The 18,041-nt window shown below is 37.6% G+C and overlaps 1 protein-coding gene across 1 annotated transcript; it reads left to right on the forward strand.

Moving 5' to 3' along the window:
* Window positions 1-3,814: 3,814 nt before the first annotated feature.
* LOC124788535 lies at window positions 3,815-7,591 on the forward strand. Its single transcript, XM_047255804.1, has 3 exons — window positions 3,815-3,840; window positions 5,948-6,035; window positions 7,319-7,591. The coding sequence occupies exons 1-3, from the start codon at window positions 3,815-3,817 to the stop codon at window positions 7,589-7,591; spliced, it is 387 nt and encodes a 128-aa protein (XP_047111760.1).
* The last annotated feature ends 10,450 nt before the right edge of the window (window positions 7,592-18,041 follow it).

The following is an 18,041-nucleotide window of genomic DNA, read 5'->3' on the forward strand; positions in this document are numbered from 1 at the left end:
GATGGGTAGATCACATAACTAATGAGGAAGTTTTGAATAGGATTGGGGAGAAGAGAAGTTTGTGGCACAACTTGACCAGAAGAAGGGATCGGTTGGTAGGACATGTTCTGAGACATCAAGGGATCACCAATTTAGTATTGGAGGGCAGCGTGGAGGGTAAAAATCGTAGAGGGAGACCAAGAGATGAATACACTAAGCAGATTCAGAAGGATGTAGGTTGCAGTAGGTACTGGGAGATGAAAAAGCTTGCACAGGATAGAGTAGCATGGAGAGCTGCATCAAACCAGTCTCAGGACTGAAGACCACAACAACAACAACATTACTCAAACTACTCATAATTTGCCTTAACACTGCTTCCAAATTTTCATCTGCCATAAACTTTTGCCCTTGCTGACTTTTGCTACTAGCTTCATCCTTCTAACCTTAATGCTCTTATGTACTTCAGTACTGTTTTCGTCCATTCCGCTCACCTCACCGTACACTGTAGATGGTGCTTTTATCATTTCATCTACAATAGGACTTCTGTCCCCATCATTCAAAGTTACATTCCTGTTTGATTTATAATCGGCTACAGGACCAGTCACACTTAAGTCCTTCTGTTCACTTAAAAATTTAACCTCTACAGCTTTGTTCTGAGTCACACTGTCTTGTTTGTTAAGGTCACTCATTATGTATCACTTAATACAAAACAGCTTTTACAATGAATTAGCTTGTTTTTAATTACTGCTTAATTACTACTTTTAATTCTGCTGCTCTGTTGCTGCTGTTATTGCAGTTCTCATCTTGATTTTTTGTCTGCTGCATGTTGTAATTCTCTCAGCAAAGCGTCTTGTTTATCTCAATCAGCTGTGTCCACCAAAGTGCTGCTTGGCTGCTCATGCACTCAATGACTGCTTCCATAGAAGCTACTCTTTGGTTGGCTGCTGTCATACTGTGGCCATGAAACTGCAGCACTGATTGGCTGTAGCATCTCTTCACTGTAAACCACTATTGATTTCATTTTTCAAAGTGCGCAAGTCCTTGTTTATTGTGCTCACATACAATATTCCTCATGTCAGGGCACCACTTGGAGCAGTTCACCTACTTTTATTTCTTCGTTGGATACACAGTTATATGGACAGGCCAATGTACTATTGTTTAACTTTCGATAGGTCTCAGTAATAGTTTGCAGGCAAACCTCCACATACTGCTACAATAGTTTACTACTGAACATCTACGGGCAGTAAAAACTTCACCATAAAGTTCACAGTTCTTGAAGAGTAGGAAGGTACGTATGGAGCCGACACTGGCATTGTTTTAACATATGGCCTAATTATGTAACACTTACTTCACAGTTAAGTTGAAGCATTGTTGTTTTTCTAACCAACATAGGCTCCTCGTCTGAAACTTGGCCGTGGACTGACTGCCTTGTGACAAAAAAATCAGGCCCTTGTATTCCTCACAATAACAGGTACTGAACATACACATTGTTTGAAGTTAAATTTACAGAAATTATACTTATAACTTAACGCACTGAATTAACTAAATACATAAAAAATTTGGTTCTTTTTAACAATTTCTTCTATCACAAGGGTTAAGCCAAATTATTTGTTTAAATCATTAAATTGACAAATACAGTTATGTAAACAATACTTTTGACAAAACTGTTAATTAGTTTGAAATTAATTAAGGTCTGGCTTGGCTAACATGTTTTCAAATAAAACCAAATAATACTTTAAGAATGCTATTAGTTGTTCCTCCAAATGTTTATAACTATTACAGAGTTTATATTTGTTTATATGTCAACAACAGAATTTAAGTTATGAAACAATCACTGATTTCATCCTATAACAAAAGATACTAACTAGGAACAGTTGAAATAAATGAGAAAATCAGTTACATACCTAAAACTAAGCACAAAATTAGATCTGGTGTTTTATTCTTTAAACTAACCACCAATCTCTCTCTTTTATGAAAATGCAGATTATATTCATGTATGTTAATGGTAATCAGTTAAAATTGAAAAAAATCAATTTTAAGGAGGCAGATGCCAAAACAAGGGGGGAATTAAAATTGTGAAAGCCATGGCTCTTCTAGTGCTGTTTAATTATTTTGATGGTATCAAATTATTAGCAGAGTTTTGATCTTGATGTGGAGATGAATCAGGTGTGTGTTGTATATGTTATTTACAAAACAATATAGATTATTTATTATTTCAAATAATCCTCAATCCAGCAAGTTTGATGGAAAGCAGGAATTTTTCTGAATTATCCATCACCTGAGCTTTCTAGTGAGATATAAATTTCAGAAAAGTTAAATAATTTTTGTAATGTGAAATATTGTAAATTATGTGTTTCCTAAATTCAGTGTTGTTTCCATGTTTTAGGAATTTTGAAGGTTATTTACAAGTTGTGGTTCGCAGGAGAGCTTCTGTAAAGTTTGGAAGGTAGGAGATGAGATACTGGCAGAAGTAAAGCTATGAGACCGGGCGTGAGTCGTGCTTCGGTAGCTCAGATGGTAGAGCACTTGCCCGCGAAAGGCTAAGGTCCTGAGTTCGAGTCTCGGTCGGGCACACAGTTTTAATCTGCCAGGAAGTTTTATATAGGCATTGCTGACCACATGCCACATTCTGCCTGTTTACATATCTTTGTATTTGAACACACATTCCTAAATCAGTTTCTTTGGTGCTTCAGTGTGGTAAAGAAATATGGCATCCTGTGACTTTAGCAAATGTGGAAGGAATATCTGTCAAATATTTATTGTCAATGGGTGTGAATTCAGTGGGAATTCTCAAATATTTTTTGAATCAATGAAAGACAAAGAAGAGGTAGTAATAATGCATGTTTCAGAGATCAGAATATTATGGGTGCCACTGGAAATGTGTCCAAAAGCATTAAGTACGAAGAGTTAATGGCTGTTGCATGACGGGGTCAAATACTATAAAATATATTTTTTTGTAAGCCCTGATGTAAACATAACTGTGATTTTTAGGAACAGAACGTTACTCCAGTGACATGTTAATATTGATTTTGCAGCTGGAATATTTAGTGTTGTGTATAATGAAAAGTTACATGAAATCACTTTCATGAAAACATGAGCACAGAGACACATGATGAATTAAACTTACCTTTGAGATATTTACATGCAGAGTTTGATGTGAACAAATCTGAGAGGAGTAAAATACAACAGGAGTAAATGAGAAAAACCAAAGATACTGGAGGTATGACATCTTGTCAGAGGGGTGATCTGGATAAAGTTTTTATTCAAAACAGTAAGGTATTTTTTGACAAACCAGGCTTAGTAAAAGTCTTTGAACATGAAATAAAATTAAGAGAACCTGGATCTTTTTTTCCTTAAGCCCTCTGCTATTCCAGTATCAAAGAAAGAACTGTAAGGAAGAAAACAGAGAAAATATTGGGAGTGGGAATAGCTGAAAGATCCAATAGTAAATACAACACAATAATAGTTGCTGCAAAAAGAATGTTGTTGTCAGTGTAGTTTTTGATGCCACAGAATCAAATGAAGCATTTTTAATGAAAAATGACCAACCAACCAGCACAAATGAAATCCTTTAAAAATTCCATGGTTCTAAATTGCTCACTTCATTTGGATACTGGAACATTAGCTTTGCTAAAGAGTCCAGATCTTGTACAGAATTTTTGCACAAAGGTGTTACCAGTACTGGGTAGTGCCATTTGGACAAAGTTTATCTGTTTGTGCATTTATTGTAGCTGTTGACATACATTTAGGCAATGAATTACTGAATAAATTGAAGTTTATGTTGATTATATCTTGATTTCTGGTTCTCATTGGCAGAAGCATTTTTGGGTTGTAGATGAAGTGCTTACACCTTTTTGCAAAGTAAATGTGAAACTAAAACTAAATAAGTCTAAATTTGTAGAGAAGGAGATTTAGGTTTAGGCAAAATAATGAACCAATGTGGTACAGAGAAACTGAAAGCAATTGCAGATTAGATTAGATTAGATTAGAGGATCTATGCTGAGAAGATCCTCGTGGATGTGGAACATGTCAAATAACAATGCTAATAGTATGAGCATATCCAGTACATCATTTTTTTTAAGCTGAAATAACAATACTAATAGTATGAATATATACAATACATCATTTGTTTCTATTAAAAAATTCATCAGTAGAGTAGAAGGAGTTGCGCAGTAGTAAGTCTTTCAGGCTCCTTTTAAACTGATGTTTATTTGTAACTAAATTTTTTATGTTTGCTGGCAAATTATTGAGATGAGTGTTCCTGAGTAGTGCACCCCTTTTTGAACTAAAGTAAGTGCTTTTAAGTCCTTGTGCAGATCATTTTTGTTCCTGGTATTGTATGTATGAACTGAACTGTTTGTTGGAAAAAGAAATATACTATTTAGGACAAATTTCATTAAGGAGTAAATATACTGAGAGACAGTAGTTAGTATACCCAGTTCTCTGAAGAGGTTTCTACAGGTTGTCCATGAATTTACTCCACAAATAATACGTATTACACGCTTTTGGACTCTGGAAACTTTTGTTTAACTTGAAGAGTTACCCCAAAATATTATACTATATGACAGTATGGAATGAAAGTGGGCAAAGTATGCAAGCTTTTTCATTTTTATGTCACCTATGTCTGCTAACGCACGGAGAGCTGCATCAAACCTGTCTCAGGACTGAAGACCACAACAACAGCAACATGTTTGCTAACAGTCTGAATTGCAAATACAGATTTGTTAAGGCATTTCTGCAGTTCTGTGGTGTGATCCTCCCAACTGAATTTATTATCAAGTTGAAATCCCAGGAATTTAAGACTGTCAACCTCTTCTAACTGCTCTTCTTCATACTGTATGCATATGCTGGGTGGAAACCTCTTACAGGTTCTGAATTGCATATAGCGAGTCTTTTCGAAGTTTAATGTCAGTGAGTTGGCTTTAAACCATTTATTAATATCCATGAAAATATCATTAGCAGATCTTTCTAGAACTACACTCGACATACTATTTATTGCAATACTTGTGTCATCTGCAAACAAAATGAACTCTGCTTCTGGCAGTGTAACTGATGAGAGATCATTAATGTACACAAGAAAAAGCAATGGCCCTAAGATGGATCCTTGTGGGACACCACATGTAATTTCTTCCCGTTCTGATGATCACTGATGACTTAATTCACTAGTCCCTTGCACTAACACCCTTTGTTTCCAGTCAGCGAGGTATGACTTGAACTATTTTTCAGCACTGCCCGTAACACCATAGAATTCTGATTTATTTAAAAGTATTTTGTGGTTCACACAATCAAATGCCTTTGACAAATCACAGAAAATACCTGCTGCTTGTAATTTGTTATTTAATGAATTAAGTACATTTTCACTGTAGGTGTAAATAGACTTCTCGATATCAGAACCCTTCAGAAATCAAAACTGTGTTCTTGATAATATGTTATTTGTGGTCAGATGGTTGAGAAGCTGCCTGTACATTACTTTTTCTAAAATTTTAGAGAATGCTGGCAAAAGTGATATCGGTCTGTAGTTTGATGGTATCTCTTTATCCCCTTTCTTGAATAGAGGCTTAACATCTGCATATTTTAGCTAGTCAGGAAATGTCCCATTTATAATTGACTGGTTACCCAGGTACTTAGAATTGTACTAAACTCACAAGAATATGCCTTAATTAATTGGTTGATTGACTACTCTCCTGTACTTAGATTTAGCAGTCTTGATAATCTGCTTAGAATTTACATGTAAAACAAGGAGCTGCACGTCATGATCTAATAGTACATTTATTGCAGGTTTTATGATATGATTTTGTTCCTTTTATTTGTCTATAAAAATGTTATCAATGGCCAAATAAAAATGTTATCAATGGCAGCAACTAAAAACGAAAAACAATTGAAAGCACTTTTCAGTTTATTTGGGTTTTACATAAAAATCATAACTGAGCAGTTATTCAACCTACCTTGTTTAGGTAAATTTTTAAAGAAAACTATTGTCTGTAATTATATATCAGAGTGTGAAAAGATTTCTCAACATTTACAGAGATAATTACACTGAAGTGCCAAAGAAACATGTAGGCATCCATATTCAAATACAAAGGTATGTAAACAGGCAGAATATGGCAATGTGGTCAACAATGTCTATATAAGAAAACCAATGTCTGACACAGTTGTTAGATCAGTTATTGCTGCTACAATGGCAGGTTATAAAGATTTAAGTGAGTTTGAACTTGGTGTTATAGTCGGCACATGAGTGATGCGACACAGTATCTCCAAGGTAGCAATGAAGTGGAGATCTTTCTGTATGACCATTTCATGAGTGTTCTGTGAAATGTCAGGAATCCAATAAAACATCAAGTCTATGAGATTGCTGCAGCAGGGTAAAAATTCCTGCAAGAACGGGACCAACAATAACTGAAGAGATTCATTCAACGTGACATAAATGCAATCCTTCGACAGACTGCTTCATATTTCAATGCTGGGTTATCAGCAAGTGTCACATGTGAACAATTCAATGAAACATCATTGATATGGGCTTTTGGAGTCAAAGGTCCATTGGTGTACCCTTGATGACTCCACAACACAAAGCTTTACGCCTTTCCTGGGCCCGTCAACACCAACACTGGACTGTTGATGACTGGAAGCTTGTTGCCGTGTCAGACAAGTCTTGTTTCAATTGAGCGGATGGATGTGTACAGTTATGGAGACAACCTCATCAGTCCATGAACCCTGCATGTCAGCAATAGCTGTTCAAGCTGGTAGAGGCTCTGTAACGGTGTGGAGCATGTTCAGTTGGGAGTGATGTGGGATCCGTGATACGTCTAGATATGACTCTGACAAGTAACACATATGTAAGCATCGTGTCTTATCACCTGCATCTATTCATGTCCACGGTGCATTCCAGCAGACTTGGGCAATTCCAGCAGGACAATGTGACACTCCACAAATTCAGAATTACTATAGACTGGCTCCAGGAATGCTCTTCTGAGCTTAAATACTTCTGCTGGCCACCAAACTCACCAGACATGAGCATTATTGAGCATATCTGGGATGCCTTGCAACATGCTGTTCAGAAGAGATCTCCATCGCCTCATACTCTTACAGATTTATGGACAGCCCTGCAGGATTCATGGTGTCAGTTCCCTCCAACAGTACTTCACAAATTAATAAAGTCCATGCAGGTTGTGTTGTGACACTTCTGCGTGCTCATGGGGCCCCTACATGATATTAGGTAGGTATACCAGTATCTTCGGCTCTTCAGTGTATTTAACAGTCAGTTGTACCATCCAGACTTTTCTTTACCCTTTTGTATGAGCACTGATCCAAGTTTCTGTGCTTTGGGGTTGAAATCTTTCAGTTAATAGAAACAGATAAATCTGAGGAGAATATGACACTTACTTCATCAGCAGAACTTTACATGCACATGAGAATAAACTATTATATATCTGAAATGGAGGTATTAGCAATTTGTTTAGAGTTCCAGAAGCTTGATGGATATTTGCTGATACACAAAATTATATTTTACACAGACGACAAAGCCTTGAGTTTTCTGAATTGGTGTAGATTAAAGCATACTAAACTGACCAAATGGGAATTATGTGTGCAGCTATTTGATCTGGAAATTATATAAATGAAGGGGAAGGACAACATAGTGTAATTGCAATGCTCTTTCTGGAATGCCAGTAGGAAAAAGGTATGATGATGGTCATGATGTAAATGGGTGTCAGATAAGATTATTTTATTTGCAGGGACTGAAAGATGAAAAACTGATAAGTGTCTATTTGTGAATATATGAAACAAAATGAAGATCCAAATTTGAAATTAATTAAACAAAATTAAAATTCACATTGTAACTTACAAATTTTAATTTTGTCTAGTTAATTTCAAATTTGGATCTTCATTTTGTTTCGTATATTCACAAATAGACCCAATGGTAACTTAGTCCACAGCTCGTGGTCTTGTGGTAGCATTCTCGCTTCCCACGCACGGGGTCACGGGATCGATTACCAGCGGGGTCAGGGATTTTCCCTACCTGGAGATGACTGGGTGTTGTGTCATCTTCATCATCATCATCATCATTCATCCGCATTATGGTCGGAGGAAGGCAAAGGAAAATCACCTCTGCTAGGACCTTGCCTAGTCAGTGGTGTGGGTCTCCCACATCGTCTCCTACGGTTCTCGGAGTATGGAACCTTATCATCATCATCATGGTAACTTAAAAGTAAAACAGTATTACACTACACACAAGAGGTCACTATCCAGGTGAAAGTCTTTGGATAATCAAGATTAGTAGCTGTGTTCCCCTGTGCACCATTTTGATAAATGGATTGATTACCTGTATGAGAGCTACAGTCATCATGGGACTAGAAAAATTATTGCTAAAATTCAGGAAACTGTAATATTCAACAGACTGTCGAGAAGTGATAAGAAAGGATTAGCTGAAAGGAATAGATGCCAAAGAGCAAAGATCATTACCATCTAAGAATCTAACACATTCCATTCTTCCTAATGCTCCCAAATGAGTTGCTAGGGCTATTCCCTACTCCTACAGGAGGATGTAAACATATTTTTGTAGCTCCAGATACTTTTTCCAAAAATGTACATCCTGCCCTATAAAGAAGGCCAATACTAAAAATATTGTAGAAAAAAAGAAACATTATTTTCACAATGTGGGGGTACCACAATCACTTTTGTTAGACTTGAGCCTCTGTTTTTGTCTGAAAGCCACATTGTGTTGTACAAAATTAAACACATGAAAATGTTACCTATTTTCCACTTTTGTTAGACATGGGCCTCTGTTTTTGTCTGCAAGATTTGTCCAACACATTGCGTTGTACAAAATTAAACACATGAAATTGTTTACTTATTTTCCACGAGGGAATATGATCAAAAGAGTAATGAAAGAAATCAATAGATTGTGCATTACATATTGTGTTCGAGGAAGAACCTACTTGGGCCATTCAAATACATAATTTTGAGGCCAAAATAAATAACCTGTGGAATGAATCTACTGGATTTGCTCACTGTGAACAAATGTCTTGGGAAAAACACACCAACAGTATTGGAAGAGAAATTGAATTTCCCTTGTTAAGTGAAATAGCTCAGATGAAAAGATTATATTAATGAAATGATGAATAAACTGGCAGTGGAGGGGAATTGGAGGTATGACAGTAACATAAAACTGATCAGATTCAATGTAAAGGATTCGGTATTGGTGAAAACAGAGGAAAAATCCAATAGAATAAATGAATAAATATGGAAATTCCAGCATGCATATCAGCCAGTTCATCTCACTTCACTATGCTGTGCTGTTACATACACCTACAGAGTTATGACCACACTCCAAATTCAGGGCTAGCGTTTAGGTATATTCTATCATTCACTGCTTATGCTTGGTCAGATTGCTGGACACTGTTTATCAGAACAGACTTTGCCTGGCAATTGGACTTGTACGTTAGTGGTGTGTGTAATAAGCATGTGTCAGTGATTGAGTCTGTGTTCTTTCAGTCATAACAATGAGAATGGTAGCATTTGGTGTATAAATCCTATTTCAGCTAAAAATATTATGAAATCTGTCGCTTTGTGTTGGAATGTGACAATAATGAGATTATGGATAATTTTTGCGCTGGGAAAAGAAGACTTGAGATGGCCTCATCAGCATTTTTTGGGTGTCATAGCAAGCCTAAATTCACTTCAGGAGGAGGTCAAGTGGTTACTACAATATACACAAAATAGTTTTTTATAACCCTTTAATGTAGAATCCCTAACTTAGATGTATTACATGTCCACTTGAATGACAATACATTTTTATTACTTTCGCAGAGTACAAGAATACTGTTTATGCTTGAATTGTACTGAAGAGGGCTGCACGTATCTATGGGCATTTAAATTTAAACTTTGGTTCACAGTTCTGACTAATAATGCCATCAGTGCCAGATCTGAATTGTGTTGATGCCATTCTCTTATTCTCAATCGCAGGGCAGACTGAACAGTGCTGCCCTCAGGCATAAGTAAACATCCAGCAGAGGAGGTGTAAGGAACCTCTTGAAGGCATGTTTCACAGGCACCTCTCATTTGTGGCTGGCTGTAGCAGCAACTGTCTATCTTGTGGTGACATTGTGAGTTATCAATTGTAACCTAAGACCTCACTCTTCAGACAACACCACAATCATAACAAGTATCTGCAGTTTAAGCTTTTGTCAGATGCAAGAAAAGCAAAAATTGTAAAAGAATATGGACAGTGTTCAAAAAATTAAGGAAACTCTGTAAGTATGTAAAGGAATAGAAGTCTACAGAGCAGTAATACATGAAATATTAATGAATCCATGCTAATTTGTTCAGTTTAAAAAACATCTAAGGTCAGTTCTTTATAGCAATGTACCCATTTCATGAAAACATGTCACTATACTGCCCTTCATACTAAAGTAAATGAAGTTTAAATGACATGTTGTGTACAGTAATGGTTATAGAAAATAAATTGATTAGCTTTTGTCTCTTTATAATAAAGAGAAAAGGTCTGTTATCAATATTAAGACTGGGCAAGGACTTGGAATTTCAAATGAGGTGATAATCTATATGAAGTAATTATAAAGAGGAATAATGAATTGACAAAATACTATGAGATAATGAAGCTGTGAAATGAATGGAGTATCTGAAATAGTAATGACAAAGTGGTGGCAGAACACAGACATAAAAGAAGGTTATAATTAGGCAAGCAACAGCATATTGTGTGTTGCCAGTAGAATAGCATGCTCCACAACATGACAATCGTGACCACTGTGCCTGTTTCACCACATGTACCATCTGAATTCTTCCCCCAGACACCAGTTTTTCAGAACACTGCAGATGAGCACTAGTGCTACAACATGTCCTTGGTTCTTGCCATCCACCTGACCTTAATTTATGTTAATTTCTTCCGTTTCAGCATTTCTTCACAGTAACTACTCCTTTCTTCACTCCATTTTAGTTTTCTACATCTTTCTCATTTTCTTACCTGTTTATTTTTCCTTGTCCCTCCCACCTTTGTTAGGTACAATGCACTTAGCTTTTAATTCTTATTAACTTGTACATGATGTTTTAGCAGTAATCTCTGTCTTGCATATTACCCTGTCTTCCACCGTCAAGCTGTCCGTCTCTGGTGGTTTAGTGGTCAGCGCGACGGAATGTCATATCTGGTGGCCCGGGTTCGATTCCCGGCTGGGTCGGAGATTTTCTCTGCTCAGGGACTGGGTGTTGTGTTGTCCTTATCATCATCATTTCAACCCCATCGACATGCAAGTCGCCGAAGTGGCATCAACTCGAAAGACTTGCGCCAGGCGAACGGTACGCCCGACGGGAGGCGCTAGCCACACGGCATTTCCATTTACCCTCAAGCTCTCACGTTTTGAAACCTTATCTGGTGCAGTCCACAACAATCAGTCTTTCCTCCTCATCTGGTACACCTGCCCTGACATGCAGTTCTGGGTAGCTTTTCTGAAATCTGCCCCTTTTCCTAGAAGTCTCCAGTCCTTTTCCTTCACCCCTCTTTCTTCCCCTTCAACCCATCTGCCTGAAGAAGGAGCCACTGGCTCCAAAAGCTTGCCTAATTATAACCTTTTATGTGTGTGTTCTGCTGAAGCTTGGTGAGTAGGTTTTTTATATATCCAATTACATTATATTGCCAAAAAATGATTGTTTTTGAAGTAGTAATGAGAATTACAAGGTGTGGCAGTAAACAAACTGGGCTGATTGTTGTACACATCTGCAGCCTCATTGATGACAAAGAGAAATATGAGGGAGGTGGGTCTTTCGCCGAAATGTGTACAAAGTTTCACTCCACTGTGTTGGCTAGTCTGGCTGTGAGCCTTCTCAGAAAGGTTCATGTGTCTGAGCTCCATTGGAATTATACTAAGCTCTAAAGTGGAATAATGTGTTAACATAAAATTCCTCAGAAAATATGTTTATGGTGATCAGTGTCTGTTTCATATACAATTTTCGAGTGGGTTAAGAGGTTGAAGGATGGTAGGGAAGACGCTGTCAGTGATCTGAAATTGGGTCATCCTTCCACTTCAAAAACTGTAGAGAACATGGAGAAGGTAAGTAGAATTGTTTGAGAAGACTGCCGCCTAAGGATTAAAGCAATTTCTGAACTTGTCTGCATCAGTAAGGAAACTGCTACCAGATTTTGCATGATGATCTGAGAATGTCAAAGGTTTGTGCTAAATTGGTGCCAAGAATTCTCACAAATAAGCAAAAGCAACATAAAGTGGACTGGTGTGCTGCCACTTTTGAAAACATTGAAAATGACCATGATCAGCATAGTAATTACGTGTGATGAAACATGGATATTCCAGTACAATCCAGAGACTAAGCGACAACCCATGCATTGGAAGAGCCCTTAATTCCCTAGGAAGAAGAAAGCACGCACGTGAAAGTCAGAATTCAAAGCAATGATGATTGTTTTCTTCAGTATCCAAGAGGTTATATACACTGATTGGGTGCCTGAAGTTCAGACTGTCAATCAAGCTTATTATGTAACTGTTCTGATGATGCTCTGTGAATGTGTGTTATGCAGGACACCAGATCTGAGGAAATATTGCTCATGGATTCTTCGCCAGAACCATGCGCTGGCCCATAATGTGGTGTCTGTGAACAGGTTTTTGCCGAAAAGCAATGTTCCAGTAACAAAACATTCACCAAAACATAGCACCATGCAACTTCTTTCTCTTCCCAGAATTGCAGTCTGTGCTCACTGGAAGCAGGTTCAATGCCACGGATGCAGTGAAGGGAAAAGAGACGAGCCTCCTCAACAGCATAACAGAAAAAGACATTCACCACTGCTTCCAACAATGGAACATTTGCATGGAGCAGTCCAAGGATTGGGGAGGGGACTGCATTGAAGGGGTCAACAATTCAGTTGTATAAGTTTGTTGAGTAAGAAGTTACAGCATGTGTCTGATATCTTTATTTTCACACCCTGTATAAGAGGTATTGTGATTAGCAGTGACAGTTAGGGATGGTACCTCTGTAATAGTTTATTTTGAAACTGCTCTTCTTCAGTCAACAAGATTGTGAGGAGAGAATTTAATAGGAGAACAGACTTGAGTAGATAAAGAAATGTAAAATGTGTTCTTTTGTGTAGAGACACCTATGAAGTTTGAGGCAACATTTGTCTAATACATGGTCATATAACAGCTTATCAAATAAATACTGGTGCATATTCTGTTTTCTGTTAATTGATTTATGAAGTAAAACCTGTGTGTACATGTTTCTGTTTGAATAATTGAGAGAAATGTACTGATAAGTAATGTGTTTCAATGAATGAATTTAAAATTTGTCAATCTGGCAGGAAGAATTTTTGAGTAGTTAAGCAAAGATTGAGAATGTCATTCATTCTGATTTTTCTTTCAAGAAAATTGAGTGACTGAGAACAGTTTCCATCCACTTAAATTAATCAATTCATAGTTTTGTAAATATGTTGTGTATATTTGTAATTAATATTTCACCTAGAATATGAATTAATCCAGTTTATTTTAGATTTAAGAGCAAATTTTATTATTTCAATAATATAGAGCATGTTGTGTATTTATTCATGGATATGGACACTGAATGCTGTTGCAACCATGGACTCTGATGAAAGTGCCTGGGCGATAGACCTACACCCTGTACCATTGGAAGGTGGGAGTCAGATTTAATGCGAAGTATATATTAATAAAAAATTCGCCAATACTGTGATTGGGAAAAAAGTAATTAATGAAATGAATGTCAGTGTACACTTGCTAATGATATGATGATACAAGTGAAAAGAAAGTTTGTTCAAAATTTTTCTGTGTACACACACACACACACACACACACACACACACACACACACACACACACACACTAGTTCCAATCGCATCTGCATTTATAGTGTACATAATTTAAATATTTTGATTTACACTTAATTTTGAAAGGAAAAAACATAGTGTATCATATTGATTGTATTCGGTCAAAAAATATGCCAGAGTGGAAGGGAGTTGCAACAGAGCCAGCCACAAGTGTGTGAGAGTGTTATGCATTGCAAAGCAACACATGGCTGACAGGCAGCACAAAGCAAAGCCAGCAGCTGGGTGTGGTATAGCAACAGCCATTTGTGTATTAAATTATCCTTTTCTCAGTATCACAGCCTAAACCACCGGCCTGTGACACGCAGTGCGACATTCTGGAATGCAGTATGGGGTCCACTATTCAGCCACAAGACAGGACAGCCTGCCTGAGCCCTGAGGGGACTGCCTGCTTGCTGGAGGGAGATCACAGTCATTGTCAGCTGTGCTGCCATGTTGTGTCATCACAGCCCGAGACATCGCTGACAGTGGCATTTGAGTGATGGCATGTTTGGCCCCACTCTGTGTGCTTTCAGCAGTGCCGGATGTCTATTGTTCCGCATGAGAGGCAACTGGATGCCTCCACCAAGCTGTTCCTGATGTACTACAGCCGAGGGCCAGAATAAAGACATTAACTGCACAAATCTACTGTCATCCAAATGTCTCATTTCATTCTCTACGGGTGACAATTCAAACACCATTTAACAGTGGTGTCAGAATATTGATGTCACCTTCTTAGAGCAACATCTGAACCTACATCCTACAGTACAGTAAGGGGGGGACAGACAAAAAAAATTGCATTTTGCTCATGGAGGAGAGGTTTGACTATTGTGCATTTTCTAAAGTAGATTTTATTGCACCAGTGGATTTGTCTAGTTTTAAAGGTAATGGAATTCACGTTTGGTTAGTGCCCATTAGATGTGCATAGTGTTGCCTTGAGGATCACTCAGCACCTTGTACAAAATCATTTCTAGTAAAATGTTGTACATGTAATGATTGAGGGCATATGGCTAGACAATGCTGGGATTTGAGAGGGCTCAATATTAGATGTAAGAATTAAGTTAATGTATTTGTTTTCTTGTCTTGTGAATGTTAGTTCACAAAATGAGTCTTGTCAATGACAAAGCTTCAACAGAACCAGAGATGCAAGGCATGTCAGACCTGGAAGCAGTACACATACTGTTATAAAAGGTAACACAGTTAACAGCAGATAATACAGAACTGCTTGGGCTGGTAGAATCACAATTGTCACAAGGGCATGTAGATTTGTCAGTCACAAGTTAAATTGCTCATTTTTTGGTAAGGCAGCCGATGATGTGCAGGCTTTGGTAGGAGACCTTGGAAATCTAGCTCAGATGAAAGGATGGTCTGATAAAGAATTATTGAATGTCACAAAATTGAGACTAACAGGGGAAGTAAAAACTTGTATAAGATATACAGAAGCTCTTAAGGGAGTCACAACATTCAAAGAATTTAAAGAAGGGTTAATTCAAAGATATATGAAATGAAATAGTGCTATAGGAAACAATTAGAGGTAATAACTAAGAAAAATATGGAAACTCTGGAACAATTTGCAGATAGGAATATGAAAATTAGTGGATGTACCTAGGAATTAGGACAGAGGGCTGTGGCCAATGAAATTATTTTGCAAGAAGCTGAACAGAGGGTGCTTGATGCTTTTTTAAGAGTCTTACATACAGATATGTCAAGACATGTGCAGATAGGGAGTCTGATAGATTTGTGTGCAGCGCTGTGGTTTGCTATAGGGAGTGAAGAGACCAATATGAGGAGACCAATTTGTTGACTGGAATACAGGGTAAATCATCAGTGTTTGTAGCTAATATACCATGTTTCAGGTGTGGACAAATGAGGCATGTAAGGAGACATTGTCACCAGCCTCAAAGTGATGTGAATAAAGTAACATGAAATAATAGTTTTAGAAGTGGAGGGCCGGGGAGGAATAAGGTGTTAAGCATCAGCAGTAACCCCAGTTCCACTTACAGTCCTTCACAGAAAGACTGGATGCTATTAAATTGTATGCAGAGGTGGATTATTTGATAAGAGGAATAGCAGGAAAAAAGGGTTACAGGATATTACTGGACACAGGGGCACATGTGTTGGTTGCCTTTAGTCATCTGGTGAAATGTAACCAATGGGACCCACCATATTACAGATTGCGTGGAGTGTGAGATAAAGGTGTCACACCATTATGATTGGTGGACATAGACTTTTGCCTGGATACATTTCAATTTAAACAATGTGTAGAGATTGTGCCCCATGTAAGTGAGGGCTACAACATGATTCTGGGATTAGATTTCTTATATCAGCATTGTACCGTAATCAATCTCTAGCGATATAAGGTGTAACCTGACAGAAAATTGTTTCAGTTAGGTGAAGCCATTGCCAATGTAGTGATGCTGTCAGGGGAGTCTGTTGCAAAAGAAAAACCAATTACATGGTGAACAATCACACTAAGACTTGATTCATGTAATTGTGTACGTACCTAAGCATTTTGGGAAACCACTTTGGGTCTGTGTTGAATCTAGCTTGCCAGCAGAAATTTTATGTCTGGTAGAACTGTTAGAAGAGAATGAAGTACTAGATCAGATGGGTCACTTAGTTAAAAGAAATACTGTGTGCATACAAGAAATAAATTGTGAAAAGAAGGTACCTGTTTCTATAGATAATTTTAGCCCAGAGCACATAGGGAAAACAAAGGGGTTATTGATCGCTAATATGGATATCCTGGAGGAAGAAGAATGGGACATGAGGGACGCCAGCCATGCACAATAGTTGGAAGCCACTGAAACTGTATTACAAGAAAAAGTGAAGCACCTAGAGGGAAGCAATAGGGAATGTGTGGAAAAATTTCTTTTGTAATTTAAGGATTTATTTATCTATTTATTTATTTTTCAGAAGGGCCATTACCAGCTACAGATCTTATACAGCATTGCATATCATTGGGAAATGAATCACCAGTCTAGTGCAAACTGTACAGAACACCTAGGTGCTTGCAACCAATTTTGGAGGAATTTACCTATCATCAGCTGAAAGATGGAATAATTAAAGAAAATAATAGTCCATGGGGGACAGGAATAATCATTATGCCAAAAAAATCAATGGATGGAATACAAAAATATAGTTGTTTTGTGGTTACAGACACATAAATGTCAGAACCATAACAGATACCAGCCCTTTGCCAAAAATTACAGAAGCCTTGGATCATTTAGGGCAATTCAAATATTTCTCAACAATAAATTTGAAGAGCAGTTATTGCCAGACAGAGGTTGCATTGCAGGATCAACATAAAACAGCGTTTTCAGCACCCTGGGAACACTACCAATTCGGAAGAATGCCATTTGGATTTAAAAAAAATACACCTGTAGTGTTTCAGAGGTTGTTGGATGGGCTACTCAGAGGTTTAAAACTACAGTAATGATTAGTGTATGTCAGTAACAGAATTGCTATGGGAGTGATATGGAATAGCATATGCAGTGATTAAGGTAAGTATTTCTAAGATTCAAAGCAGCGAAGATAATTCTGGGTACAAAATAGTGTAATTTTGTAATGGAAGAGGTTGCATACCTCAGTCATATCATAAGAAAAGATGGGGTTAAGACAGCTCCAAGATTAAATGAACCTGTACATGAATTTCCTGTACCAGAATCTGTAAAGAAGTTGCAATTGTTCTTGGGGCTCACAAACTATTACCCCCGGTTTGTAAAAGGATTTGCGGATATTGCCAGACCACTGACACTATTGTTAGAAAAGGGTACTAAATTTGTGTGGTCAGAAGAGAGCCAGTGTGCTTTTGAGGATCTAAAAGAAACTTTAACTTTGGGTCCAATATTGATGTTTCCAGATTTTAATACAGAACCTGTGTTATCATGTGGTGCATCAAACCATGCACTTGGCTGTGTGTTGTCATGAGAGGTAGAAGGCACTGAGTGTCCAACAGCTTATCCATCAAGGCAACTAAGTTCTGCAGAAGGAAATTATTCCACACTAGAGAAAGAGATGTTAAGCTTTCTTTATGGAATCACATATTTCAAATGTTACCTGGGACGGTAAAAAGTTTATAGTAATAACAAATCACGAGGCATTAAAATGGTTGTTGGGGTTAAAGGTCCCTTCCAGTAGGTTGGTTAAAGGATCATTCCAGTAGGTATACATGATGGGCAGTAAGACTAAGTGAATTTGGTTTTGAAGTTACGCATAAACTTGGGAAGAAGCATTG

This window comes from Schistocerca piceifrons, chromosome 3 (assembly GCF_021461385.2).
Source record: "Schistocerca piceifrons isolate TAMUIC-IGC-003096 chromosome 3, iqSchPice1.1, whole genome shotgun sequence".
Taxonomy (NCBI): domain Eukaryota; kingdom Metazoa; phylum Arthropoda; class Insecta; order Orthoptera; family Acrididae; genus Schistocerca; species Schistocerca piceifrons.